The sequence below is a fragment of the Helianthus annuus genome, chromosome 16 (assembly GCF_002127325.2).
Source record: "Helianthus annuus cultivar XRQ/B chromosome 16, HanXRQr2.0-SUNRISE, whole genome shotgun sequence".
In the NCBI taxonomy this organism is placed as follows: domain Eukaryota; kingdom Viridiplantae; phylum Streptophyta; class Magnoliopsida; order Asterales; family Asteraceae; genus Helianthus; species Helianthus annuus.
In genome coordinates, this window is record NC_035448.2 from 181,104,417 (window position 1) to 181,118,789 (window position 14,373).

The 14,373-nt window shown below is 36.4% G+C and overlaps 1 protein-coding gene across 1 annotated transcript; it reads right to left on the minus strand.

Moving 5' to 3' along the window:
• Nucleotides 1-592: 592 nt before the first annotated feature.
• LOC110918373 (protein trichome birefringence-like 41) lies at nt 593-13,857 on the minus strand. Its single transcript, XM_022162705.2, has 5 exons — nt 12,375-13,857; nt 5,072-5,246; nt 4,824-4,999; nt 4,258-4,416; nt 593-990 (listed from the first exon to the last, which is right to left on the minus strand). The coding sequence occupies exons 1-5, from the start codon at nt 12,620-12,622 to the stop codon at nt 705-707; spliced, it is 1,044 nt and encodes a 347-aa protein (XP_022018397.1). The 5' UTR covers nt 12,623-13,857; the 3' UTR covers nt 593-704.
• Nucleotides 13,858-14,373: the final 516 nt, after the last annotated feature.

Below are 14,373 nucleotides of genomic sequence, written 5' to 3' on the forward strand. Positions count from 1 at the left end.
AACTTAACGGAGCGAACTTTTTTTTTCCGAAGTATAAACAAATGTTTTAGGGCTTTTGATCAGAACGACGATACGAGTCGGTTGATGTAAAATTACCTCGAAACGGTGCTCCAAACGACGAAAAGGGTACTTCAATTCGGGTGTTTAAACTTTCAATTAAGAAAAATCAAGTCGTTTGGAGCGCCGTTTCAAGGTAAGTTTTACATCAAACGACTCGTATCGTCGTTCTGATCAAAAGCCCTAAAACATTTGTTTGTAATTCGGAAAAAAAACTTAACTCCGTTAAGTTTTTTTAACGGGGACCGATGGATGACAAATAGGTGAAAGGTTGGACTGGGAAGGGAATATTGAAAAGTGAAACTGTCAATGGCCAATTACGTCTACAAGGGGATTATTACAAAACAGTTTCCCTTATTTTATATTTTATATGAAGAGTAAACTTTTTGTAATATAAGGTTTGTTAAAAATTATGATTTTCATTATCGTGATATATGGTACAAAGTAGCCTTTGACGCTGATCATATAATATATTAGCCGTGAATTCAAGTCTTTTTCTACTAACTATACAAAGCGTTATGTTACCAAATGGATGCAACCTCAAATATTTTGTAAATGATCATTGAAGTAGTATAATTATATCCATAGATTGTTATTTCTTGCAAAACAAAAATGTGAGAACATTTAATATGAACCAAAAATGTGGTTCAAACAAGACCGGCATATAGAAGTAAGTTCCATGTGTCTGGAAGGCCAGCAACACACCAATGTGTGCAATCCATTCCGAAAATATTAAATGTGCTTGGATGTGCATCTTTTCTTAATTGAGATAGTCTTGTTATGTTGAGCAATGACACTGGTTTTGTGATACCACTTAGTACTTTCTCTACCACCATCTCGGCTCTAGGTACGCCACCAGGGTATGTTGATCCGTTCATTGGAAGCGTTTCCTTAGCGCAATTTGTCACACCAGGCTCATTCCAGTCCGACCCGCTGAAGAAATTTTGATTTCAATTGTCAATAATTCGATGAAAAACTCACCCAAATTAATAAACAGTTGTAACTAGAAAATTGTCTCGCGCGTTGTCGCGGCGTTCTGTAAATTTTTACGTCAAACGTAGACCAACTGAAAACGTACATAATGATAAGCACGAAAATGTATTACATTTGACCCACCTCATTTCTGGAAAAGTTTACATCGAAACGTAAATCAACTTGAATTTATACTCACACATACATAAAAATGATACAACTCGATTACAAAGTCTTTAGAAAGTTAAAGGGTTGTCAATGCTGAAATTTAAGGGATAAAACTATACAAAATACAAAAAGACAAAAAACAAAAAAAAAAACAAAAAAAAAAAAAAAAACAAATCACTACTCACAAAAGTTAGAAATTGTATTATACTAGTTGATGTCCCGCCCGCGTTGCGGGGCGGTGGCTGAATAATTCTCAACCAATAAAAAAACCAGTACTATAATTTTGCTAGAAAGAAAAAGTAAAACGATGACAAGATCGTAATTTTGAGCTCAGGGCAAAACAGTAATTTGTAAGGACTAATGAGCGAGTGTTAGGCAGCTCCTTGACACGATTTTTAGCTGGGGCAAAGTCATATTATTGTTTAGTAAAATCGTAATTTTTAGATAGGGGAAAACCATATTTTTATTTTGCACTAGGGGCAAAAACATTTTTTTGAATTGAGGGTGATATCGTAATTTTGAACCAAGGGGAAAATCGTAAATTTTAGCTGCGGGCAAAAGCATAATTATATTTTGAACTGGGGGCAAAGATGTAATTTTAAACTGTGCGCAAAACCGTAAATTTAAAGTGCATATAAAATAATAAACTGGTGTAAAATCATAATTTTGAGCCGTGGGGAAAACAAAATTTTTGAACTGGGGTGAAAACGTAATTTTGGCTGAGGGTAAAAGCATAATTTTTTTACCGAGGGCGAAATCGTATTTTTTAGCTCGGGGCAAAAGGGTAAAATTTATTTTGAAGCCGGTGCAAAACCGTATTTTTTAACGGGGGTCAAAAGCGTAATTTTAAAGTGGGTATAAAATAATAAACTGGTTGGTCCAGTTGGTATTGCTCGCCGCCCATTTGAACCAATGGCAGAGAAACGCTATTCCAGGGCGAAAACGTAATTTTAAAGCGTGTGTAAAATAATAAATTGGTTGGTCCAATAGGGAAGGGCCGACCGCTCATTTCAGCCAATGGCTGCGAACCACTATTCCCGCCATGTGAAATGTATATGTTGAAAATTATATATAACTCGTTGATACCCCGCCCGCGTTGCGGGACGATGACCGAATAATTTTTAATCAATTAAAAAGACACAACTATAATTTTGCTAGGAAAAAAAATAAAACGATGATAAGACTGTAATTTTCGGCTCAGGGCAAAGCTGTAATTTTTCAGGACTAATGAGCGAGTGTTAGGCAGCTTTTTGACACGAAAAAAAAATTAAATGGAGTAAACCAATTAAACAAAAAACTTTTATAGTTTTGCTAAAAAAAATAAAACGATGGGAAAAGCGTAATTTTGAACCAAGGGCGAGATGATAATTTTAATTCAGGGATGAAATCGTAAATTAAAAGGACCAATGGGGGAGTGCCAGGCACCTGGCGGCATGACTGCAAATTTACACTGGGGCAAAATTGTAATTTAACCAGGAAAACAAACAAAAACGATGGAGAAAATGTAAATTTAAGTTGGGGGAAAAATCGTAACTTGGCTGTGAGAAAAAAAAAACTAATGGCAAATTCTAAATTTAAACGGGGCAAAATCTTAATTTTTAACAGAGGGCAAAATTGAAATTTTTAGCTGGGAGCAAAAGCTTACATTTATTTTTAAGTGGGGGGTAAAAACTTAATTTTGAACTGATGGCAAAATCGTAATTTTAAGGAAAAAACTAATGGTAAAAGTGTAAATTTAAACGAGGCAAAATCGAAATTTTAAACCGAGGGCAAAATCAAAATTTTTAGCTGGGAGCAAAAACGCAAATTTATTTTTAAGTGGGGGTAAAAACATAATTTTGAACTGATAACAAAATCGTAATTTTAAGTAAAAAAAACTAATGGCAAAAGTGTAAATTTAAACGGGGTAAAATCGAAATTTTTAGCTGGGAGTAAAAGGGCAAATTTATTTTTAAGTGGGAGCAAAAACATAATTTTATACAGATGGCAAAATCGTAATTTTAATGCGAGATAAAATCGTAAATTTGTTGGGCCAATAAGGAAGTGCCAGGCAGCTGCCTGACACTATTCACTCTGCCGCCCATTTAAACCAATAGGGGGCAGACACTATTGCCCTTCATGTGTTTTGTAAGTATTGAATATAATATATAATATAATATATAATATAATATAATTATCAATTGTAAACAAAATGTAAATGTAAATGTAACAAAAAAAGTCCTATAAAAGGTAAATGTAACAAAAATACTCATTTGATTTTGGTTATTTTTAGAAATAATAGATTTTAATAATCCAAACTATTTGTCGTTGGCTGGCAATGGTCTTAATTTAAAAAATAACTAGTGGTGGTCTCATCTTTTCACTTATTGTAAACTAGTGGACCTTTACGAACATAACTTTAATTTCTTTTTTTCACCTTATCATTTCCGGTTTACTATAGGTTCATTGGTTTACAGTATATGAAAAGGTGAGACAACTACTTATTATTTTTTAAGTTGGGACCGTTACAGGGTAACGACAATAGTTAGGATTACTAAAATCCATTATTCTTTATTTTATCGATTTTTAGTTATTAAATTTGATATCTAAAAACTGATAGTTTTTTCCCTTATACCCGCTATATTTAAATTTCAAATTCACTTAGAAACAAAATGTCTATGTATCACTTGTGTTTAAACCATAAATTCTACTTACTTATTTCTTAACGTTTTAAGTTTTAACATAAATACATAAACAGTTTAAGTTTTGAAAAAAAAAAACACCCTTTACAAATTTGGTTGATATATAGTATCAACCCACGATCCAGACTCACCTGGTTAGCTAAATATTTACACACATCTTCAACATAAAATTGACTCGAAGCCATCTAAATTAAACACTAAACTATAAATTTTGTATATGATGAACCTATTGACTATGGTAAAGTGGACATGGGCTCATTTAGTGTATTATAAGATAGTTAATTAGTTGGAAAAACAAAGACGGGTTACAAACCAAACATTGCGGGTCATTAGAGATGTGTGTGAGAGTCGTCATAATAGAGTAGATAAACATACTTACTTGTAATGAGATGGAGAGACTCCTTGGAAAAACACTATGGTTTTCTCGGTGTCTATTTCCGAATTGACCCAATTCGCCCATGTGTTTAAACCCTCTTGAAAAGCAACCATTCTGTCCATGTCCTTTGTAATGTTCGTACCTATTTGAATATAATCCCATCTGCATCAAATTATAATGTCCATCAATAAACTATTTCTAGTTATATAGACTCATACACTACAAATCAAAAGATCTTAAGCAACCGATGAAGCCGTTACTCGTGGCCACTCGGTGAAGGCTTATGGGTACAGAACAAAAATCACCCAAGGATATGATTACTAACTGAAATACCACCGACGGATTACCATTAGGGTTCTTGGCTAGAAAGCCATGACAAATTCACTGATCGATCAACGACAACCCGCCATAGATGATTGAGAGATTATTGACAAATATTATAAAATGTATTTTATGGTTTGAACTATCCGTCAATAATCAGTAATCACCGATGTATAAGTTTGTTAGTGATTTATTTTGTCACAAAAAGTCAATTTTCTAGTAGTAAAATATATAATTATGATACTCACGGTTGTTTTTCTCCTCGACGATACCACCAAAGCCAAGTATTAAAGATCAAAACGTCGTTCTCCTTCCATACATCTCCGTTTGTTATGGAATCTAGTTTCAAAACACGACCGATGTCCTCCTCCACAATGTCAACCAAGTAGTGAGACAAGAAAACTGAAATCGAAACTCCATAATCCTACAGATTGAAATAATAATTATTTTGTGATCTTTAGAACATTGTAAAATAAAATAGAAAATGACTGATAACCTCAAATGTGACAGTTGTTGTTGACTTGGCTGTATGTTCATTGATAATAGATTGCGGCGGCAAAGAAGTACGAAGAAGACACATCATCGATTGCCATTGATTTTCGCTTACTGAATCTCCGATGTACATTATTTTCTTTCCGCTCATTTTTGTTAAGAATTCCTCGGCATTGAACCTGCAATGTTAATTTGCAAAAAATAATAAGTTGGGTTTTCTTATAATTTCTTAAGATTGATGTACTTTTTAAAAATAAATGTCAACTATGAAACACATATTATTGCTCTTGTGACACGTCTCAACCACCCTTTTCCATAACGACACTTTATTAGCACGGAATCTCCAAGCCCATTTAAAAATCAAAGCATCATTAACATCCTCTAGTTTTTTTTATCCCCAACCCTCCTAACTTCTTCGGAGTAGTGACACGAGCCCAACTAACCCAATGGATCTTGCTACCAACATTCGTACTCGACCACAAGAACTTCTTCATTATTTTTTTCAAAGTATCAACAACTTTTTTTGACGCCTTATACAATGAAAAGTAATAGATTGGAAGACTTTCAAGCACCGCTTTAATAAGCGTCACTCGACCTCCAATAGATAACAATCTAGCCTTCCAAATAGCTAGTTTAGCCTCAAACACCTCAATCACTTTCTTCCAACTAGCCACTCTATTCATATTTGCACCTACTTTTACACCCAAGTAATCACAAGGCAACTCTTCTCTTTTACATCCCAATGTTAAAGCCATAGTGTCCGTTTCCACACTACTAGTTCCCACCCCATACAAGTTTGACTTTGAGATGTTAATTTTTAAACCCGGGCAAATGTGAAAACATCTCAATATTCTAGCCAAATTCACCATATTCACATTAGACCAATCTCCTAGAATAAGTGCATCATCGGCATAGAACATATGAGAAATAACCATACCATCTTTGTCAAGCTTAATACCTTTAAAATCTCCTCCCAAAACCGCCTTTTTAATCATGAGAGAGAGTGCTTCCATAACTATCAAAAACAAAAACGGGGATAACGGGTCACCTTGTCTAAGCCCTTTTTTACAAGTAAACTCATACGTTGGAGACCCATTAACCAATACTGCCGAGCGAGCCGATTTAAGAATACCCCACACCCACAAACACCATCTAGGAGGAAAATGCATTTGTTCCATCACCGAAATTAAAAAACCCCAATTAACATTATCGTACGCCTTCTCAAAATCAATTTTTAATAAAAATGCCTTTTTGGATTTATGCTTCAACCAAGCCACAACTTCATTTAAAATAAGGGGACCATCTAGAATATACCTCTCCTTTAAAAAAGCGGATTGCGTATCCGAGATCACCTCTCCCATCACCTTCTTGATACGAAGCGCCAAGATTTTGGATATCACCTTACTAACCGTACCAATCAAATTAATTGGACATTATTCCTTCATACTTGTTGGATTTTTGCATTTAGGCACCAAAGTAATAAAGGATGTGCTACACTCCGGGCTAAGAACCCCGGTATTAAAGAACTCGTCCAATATCTTTATAAAATCGCCTTCCAACTCGTCCCAAAAAACCTGCACAAAGTGAAAATTAAAACCATCTGGCCCGGGCGCCTTGTCCTTCCCACATTCGAACACCGCCGTTTTTATTTCTTCCTTACTAAAAGGTTGAACCAACTCTTCCCCCAAAGTAAACGGCACCGTTTTAATTTCATCAAGGTGGACTTTCGGCCTGTTACTACACCCCTCACTGAACATACTTCGAAAATGTCTCAACACTTCTCTCTTAACTATAGTCGGTTTCTCGGTCCAAACCCCATTAACTTCTAACCCCGGAATAGCGTTGGTCGATCTCCTACCATTAATCACCCTATGAAAAAACCCTGTATTATCATCCCCCAAAGATGCCCACTTGACCCGAGAGCGTTGTTTTAGATCCTTATTCTTAGCCTCGTTTATCTCGTTAATTCGGTTTCTACACTCCTCCAATATCCAACACTCTTCTTCAGTTAAGCTTCTATCTTCCAAACATTTTTCCATCTTATCCACCTCTTCGCAACACTCTACATATTCCATCTTTTCCTTTTTTGAAGTTTCCTCCCACCACTTCCTTAACTCAACAGCAAGTTTTTTCAATTTCGAGAAAAAATAGTTTGCGCCGATCCACTCCCCATGTTGTTACTCAAAGTATTCTTCACCAAATCAACACACCCTTCTTTGTCAATCCAAGAATTAAACCACCGAAAGGGTTTGGGGCCAAAGTTTTTCGTTACCATATGAAGAAGTAACGGACAATGATCCGAAAAACCCCTCGGAAGAGCACGGAGAGAAGCGTTCTGCCAAGCATTAAACAACTCATTACAAACCAAAATTCTACCTATCTTGCTTTGCTTGTCTCCCCTTCCTTTACCTGCAAGAAAAGTAAAACTCCTCCCTAACATCGGGTACTCCACCAAACCTCTTTCATCAATGAACTCGTTAAAATCCTTAGCCATTGCTTCATTAAATCTAGTATTTTTTCGTTCATCCGAACTCCTGACCGTGTTAAAATCACCCAAGAAAATCCAATTTCCTTCATTCCCCTCCATAAGATTTCTCAGCACCTGCCAAACCACCAGTTTTTGACTTCTAGTTTTAGGACCATAAACATTCACCACGTTCAGCTTCATGTTATTCTCCTTCAAACGACCACCCACGAACAAGAAGTTCCGATTTTTTATAACCAACTCTTTAACAAAACATTTATTATCCCACATCGAGACCAGACCTCCGGAAAGACCCGTAGGATCTACGAAATCAAAACCGAAGCTATCTCTACCCCAGAAATGTTCCAGAAAACTACTAGTCAGCCCTTGCATCTTGGTTTCTTGCAACACTAAAAAACCCACCTCATGTTTCTGTCTAAGATCTTTTACCCAAGCACCCTTCCCATCCACTCCCATGCCTCTTATGTTTAAACTTAAACAATTCATGATCTAACCTTTTGTACTCCTTCTTTTGCAATAGAATCCCGAATCAATTCTTGAAAATCTTGGAGTTCTACACCCATCTTACGACCCATTGTAACTGTGCATGATACCTCCTTCTCCATATTAAACGAATCTTCTTTATCCCCCAAATCAAGTCTTGAAGATCCTACCTCATCCGGTTGTTGAGAGTCAGCAATAATCTTCTGTACATTTCCTTCATCAACAGACTTACTCCCAACTGTCCCTCCATCCTCTACCTGCCTATCAAACTTCTCGGAGACCACTTCATCATCCTTTTTAGTTTGAATCTCTTCACATTCTTCTTCTACAGGTAGTGACTCAAGACCAGTGAAATTATTAGCAACAATAACCAGGCCTTTATTTGTCAAGTGTCTATCAAATTCATTCCCAGCACATATTAAAGGCTCTAGCCCAAAAATATCCTCATCCCATTTTTTTGACTCCTTATTGGGCCTGTTGTTTCCACTAGATGACCCCCCCCCATAAGAGTCCAAACCCAAGTTCGCAAAAGATTTAAACTTTTATCTCTTAAGAGATTTAGCAACAGATTGATTATTTGCTAAATTCCCCCCCCCCCCCCCCCGAGAAAAACTCCCTACTCCCAAAATCCCCTTCTTTTTGAAACTGATCAGTTGACTTTTCCACCCTATCAAAAGAAACCGAATCTGCCATAATTTCTCCATTAAGAATTTCCTTATTAGGCGTAATATTCGTTACCGGTGACGAGACTTTCACCGGCGTTGACTCCGGTTCCTCCAACGCCTCCGACGACTGTTCATTCATCTCCTCATCCACGTTCCATCCATTTTCCGACTTACTGCCAAGAACGAAATCCCCAGTCCATTCCTTATCGATCTCCGACACCCATACTTTGTAAGACGAACCTCTCCATCGAACACATGCCGCTTCATGGATAATCCTGCCATTATTAACAATCACTCCAATGAAATGAAAAGACGAATCACATGCCAGTCTATCCACCCGTGCTTCTTTGACCACCACTCCGAAGAGACTACCAATGTCATTCAAAACTTTGTCATCCGTAATACACAATGGCAATCCACTAATTTTGAGCCATGCCACCCTCTCAAAAGGAACAGTTTGCCCTTCCCAGATCAAAGGACAATCAAACTCCTCCTTCCTGCCAATCATTTCATCCTTTGCCATAGAAGCATGTTCCTTCGACTTAAACTCAATCAAAACGGACAAGCCCCCCAAACATCTAACTCTCCCTTCTCCCAACTTCATCTCTTTCAAAATGCCAATTATGTTTTGTAAAACATATAAAGACTTCAACCTTACGAAAATGGCCCTCCCATGCAGATCACTAAACGCAACCAAACCATCGTCCACCACCACCGTTTTACCTATGAAAACCCCTGTGGATGCCTCATTGAAGGATACATTGTTTACACACGACCCCTTCATATCCGGAATCTGAATAGTTGGACCCGTCCCATTCCTCACCTTAGGTCGGTAATGATAAGAATCCTTTCTCATTTGGTTGATCTCCCCATCTTCGAGAACAAATCTTGCAACATTGAACTTGAGTTTGAAATTGCCCATTCTTACCTCTGAAAGTGACCCCAACATCTCCCTTCGATCTTTCACATCCAAAAACGATACGAAACCAAATCTCTTTCCTTCCTTATTTCTTTTACGTGCAATGTAGATGTCGAAAATCGTACCCATACCTCTCAATGCAGTCGCCACGTCTACCCCACTACATATGTCTGGAAGATTGTTCACAAAAAAATTTGTTATTCTTGCCTGGATTTCAACCGGAATAGGCTTCCGGTTAGTCGCCGTCATGGTGGAATAACAACGGTGGGTAAAAGTTTTCTATAAAAGTTTTCTTCCGATCAACAAGTACGTGGCTGGTAACTGGAAAGCGATTGTTAAAGTAGTGGCTGGTCTAAAGGTGAATGAAGTTCCGTTGTACTCGTTTATTAGACCTAGAGTTCGGGATGGAAACTCGGTACGGTTTTGGCTGGACGTTTGGATAGGCGATTGCACTCTGAAGGTTAAATTCCCTCTTCTTTATCGCCTGGAAAATAAAAAAGCTTGCTGGATATCGGAACGTACAAAAATTGTTAATAATCAACGGGTTATCATAGCCGAATGGATTGATATTATGCAGGAAACAGAAGAGCTAATTCAATGGGTTTCTTTGTGCGAAATGGTGGCTGCTGCAGGAATAGAAGTGGGGCAGGACACTTGGTTTTGGGATGGTAATCTGGAAGCAGAATATACCACGAATGGGCTTACAAAGATGCTAATGCAGCGGTCGGTGTACGAAGAATGTTTTGTCTTAAAGTGGGTTCCGACGAAGTGTTTGATTATGGCGTGGAGTGCGGAAATGGATAGGATCCCAACAAAAGCGGCGTTAATCAAGCGAAATATTGGCATTACGGATACGAGATGTCCCTGGTGTAATTGTTATGAAGAAACGGTGATGCATGTTTTGTCCGATTGTTTAATCGCTACCAATGTTTGGGATGGGATTGGTAGATGGTGCCGCTTAGACCCGATTTATGCGTTCGAGATTAAGGATCTGTTAGAAGTGTACAAGTCGATGAACGGAAGCAAGAAGGGGAAAAAGATTGTGCACGGGATTGTCATTGTCACCATGTGGTCGATGTGGAAAGCGAGGAATGATTCAATTTTTAATGGGAAGCGGCCTAACGTGGAAAACATCGTGGCGAGTGTAAAGTCTATCACGTTTTTATGGGCTAAAAGTAGATTAAAATGTAATAGGGTTGTTTGGAAGGATTGGTGTCGTTTTCCATTGTATATGTTGTAATTGTTGTGTGAGCCGTCGGTCTTCGATTTGAAGTCCGGTCTTGGTGTTTTGTGAATGAAAGCTTTTTTCCAAAAAAAAAAAACTATGAAACACCCTTAACGAGTTGTATTTACTTCAGATAAACGTTATCTTTATCTATACTGTCATTCCAGTAAAACTGACAACTGGGTGGTAGAGACTTTTATTTTATAGGGAAAATACCCGAGTTCAATTCGTATTTGGTATATTAAAAGATTAATAATTGATTTAATTTAAGAGTAGAGTTATTGTAATATTTGAGTTATAAATATCTTTATTATATTTATATGAATACAAATTAAGATGGAAACCCAAACACCCATAAATATGATATTAATTGACTATTGAAGATGCAAAGGTGTTAAAATTTAATGATACTTTTCGTTAAAAACTTAATTTCACTAACAAAGTAACATTATTTATTATTAAATAATAATACATACAGTTGATGTAGCGCTAACTCATTTGGTAAATATATATGCTTCTTAAAATAGAAGTTCTAGGTTCAATCTTGGACAATAGTGAATAAATTAAAAATATTGATGTAATAATACGAGTAAGCATTGCTATTAAAAAAATTAATACATATATAATGTAGTACTTCGGTATTCAAAAAAATTACTTAATGGCTATTATACTATTTTTAATTTAACTTTATTGTGTATCTTCTTAAATTAGTTATTTGTACACTACTTTTTAAGACATCTAATTATATATTTAACACACACATTTAATTATAATTAGCAAATATAATATTTGGTGCCAAATTCATGCGCACATCTACTGTTAATAGGGTCGGCCGGTCGGGATAGGGCTTAGGACCATTAGGTTCCGCGTTCGATTCTCACAAAGGTTTTTTCTCAATTTTTTTTGGGTTTCATCCTAAATTGGTATATAGACATTATTGTCTAATGGAGATTGATATGATCGGATGGTTCCGCTGGTACGACGATAATACTTTAATGGTCCGTCAGTAATTCAAAAATTTTGTTTTTAAAGAAACAATAATTTAAGCATTCTATGTATTTAAATAAAACGTTTATTTAATTTTCTCATATTGACACGCATAATTCAACTACTAAAACTATATAACGTATATTAACGTATCATCTTCGATGCATTTTGGTTTAACATTAAATATAAAAATATATTTGATTTGTTGTCTACAAAACACGTTAATTAACCGTACATTAATTTTCAAATAATTCCCAATTTCCCAGAATCTAGAATAAATAAATAAAAATAACCAATCACCCCACAATATTCTAGGAATGTGACAAGAAGATAAAACTAATCAATGAGAAACGTTACACGTGAATACTATGACATTCCGGAACGTGAAGAAAGAGAAGAGATAGTCATGTGTTTGAACTATGACTATAACAGACAACATCCAACATTGATTTATACACGTATCTATGTCTGTTTAACCTCTATATGTACATGCGATGTTTGTATATTGTATGTTATGAAAGAGAAGGGGTCAATATAGTATACCTGGGCAGGTTGCAATTGGTGGGTTGCCATCTGAATTTGAGATAATTTAGATCGGGGCGGCCGTTTTTGATGCAGTCGTATTCCTTTCGAATGTGCGGACATTCTGATGAATCATACAAGGGATACGACTCGTCGTACACCCAGTTTCCTTGGTACAGATCACACTCATCACCGTATGTTGTCGGTCCCGACGCAAGTGCAAAAAGGATAATTGCACACCAACATCTTGTTCCAATCCCACCACCCATCAGCGCCAATTGCACCACACAATGTGTCGCAAATTATATATACAGAGAGAGAGATAGAGAGAGGGGTTCCTTTTGTTTGAAGGGAGGATTTGAGCAAGGTGATAAGGAGTAAGGACCACCTCGTTTGCGGTTTACATATTAGTTGGACTTCAGCTTTATTAAAATTATTATAGTAATATTTGCTTCCAAACCAACAATTTAATTTCAGAGGTCACATCTTTAATTAAATTGAAAGGATTGAAATTTATGGAATATTAAACTAAAAGATAATGAATCACGTCAATCATATTAACATGGTAAGATTAATGATTGAAAAATGAATTTCGGAAAGAAACTTTAGAAGATATGAAATACTATATATTTCAGGATACAAAAGCGGTAACCTGATAATCACTCGTTCTAATCTTATGCAATTATCAGGTTACCGGGTTATTTTGATGAGGTGTCAGTATTTAAATTTTTTCTATTAAAGCCATTTAAACTTTTTTTGTCTATCTAAAATCACTCAGCATTAATTTATCGTTCTAATCTTATGCAATTATCAGGTTACCAAATTATTTTGATGAGGTGTCAGTATTTTCAATTACTAATACTTAGGCTTAACATTAAAAAGGTAAAATAATAATTAAATAAACCCACTGGGTTTGAAATAAAAAATAACAAAACAAAATCACCACATCTTTTCTTCTTCTTCTCACAAATCACGACCAGTGGCGGGCTCATGAATTATTTTTTAGGGTACGAACGAAGGGTTTAACCAAATTTTCAAGAAGTGCAGTCAGGAATTTTTACCTCGAAAATACACTAAATTTTGTTTTCAAGGGGGGTGCCTACCCACCCAAGCCAAAGCTTGGGTCCGCCCTAGCTTGGTCACGACACCAAGTTCCGGATACGCATCACCGTCTCACCCACCCAACTTCCAGTGACAAATCATCGTCCCTACTCATCAGGGTTGGAATCGAAAGCGTAATCTCCAACTGAAAGAAAAGCTTGGTTTCTCCAACACGATTTCCGCTGACCTGTAACTTAATAACGGTAGAAGTTGACGAGATGAGTGGGAAATGTGTTGGGAACAATTGCTATACTAGAGTCAGAAACAACAATCTAGTGCGGAAGATGAAGATATGGAAGTCGGGGAAGCGGCTGAAAAATGGTTGTTGCGTGGCCGATGACATGTGAAGAAGAAAAGGAAGGGTTCTTTTATTTTTTGTTTTTTTATGAAAATGTAAAAAATAACTTGATCTGACACATTATCAAGGTAACCTGAAAAGTTATAAATTACGCAAAGTGGAACAAATATAAAATTTAAGTGACTTTAAAAGAAAAAAAAAAAGAATAAGTGATTTTAGTGGAACAATCTAAAACTTAATTACCCTTTTGTATGCTGTAGAAATTAGTGTATGTTAATGAGCGAAAAGGAATGATGGCGTATGCTACTAGAAACATTTCATATACTTGTAAAGAAATGGAAACAATAAAAGATTAAACATTAAAATAAAAAAATAAAAACCAAGAAAGGTTCCTTTTGTTTTTCACATGTCTCCAGTCCATGCCACACGTGAACATTTCCCATCATGATTTTGTCTGCATCTATAAGGGTGTCTGGGGCACCCTTCGGTGACCCCTTAGGTGACTCAAGTCACCTATTAGGTGAGCATTGTCAACAATGAGGTGAGTTAGAGAGAGGAGAGAGAACCGGTGGGGAGATGCCGAAGAGAGGGGAGGAGTGAGGGAGGAGAGAGGGAGAGCTT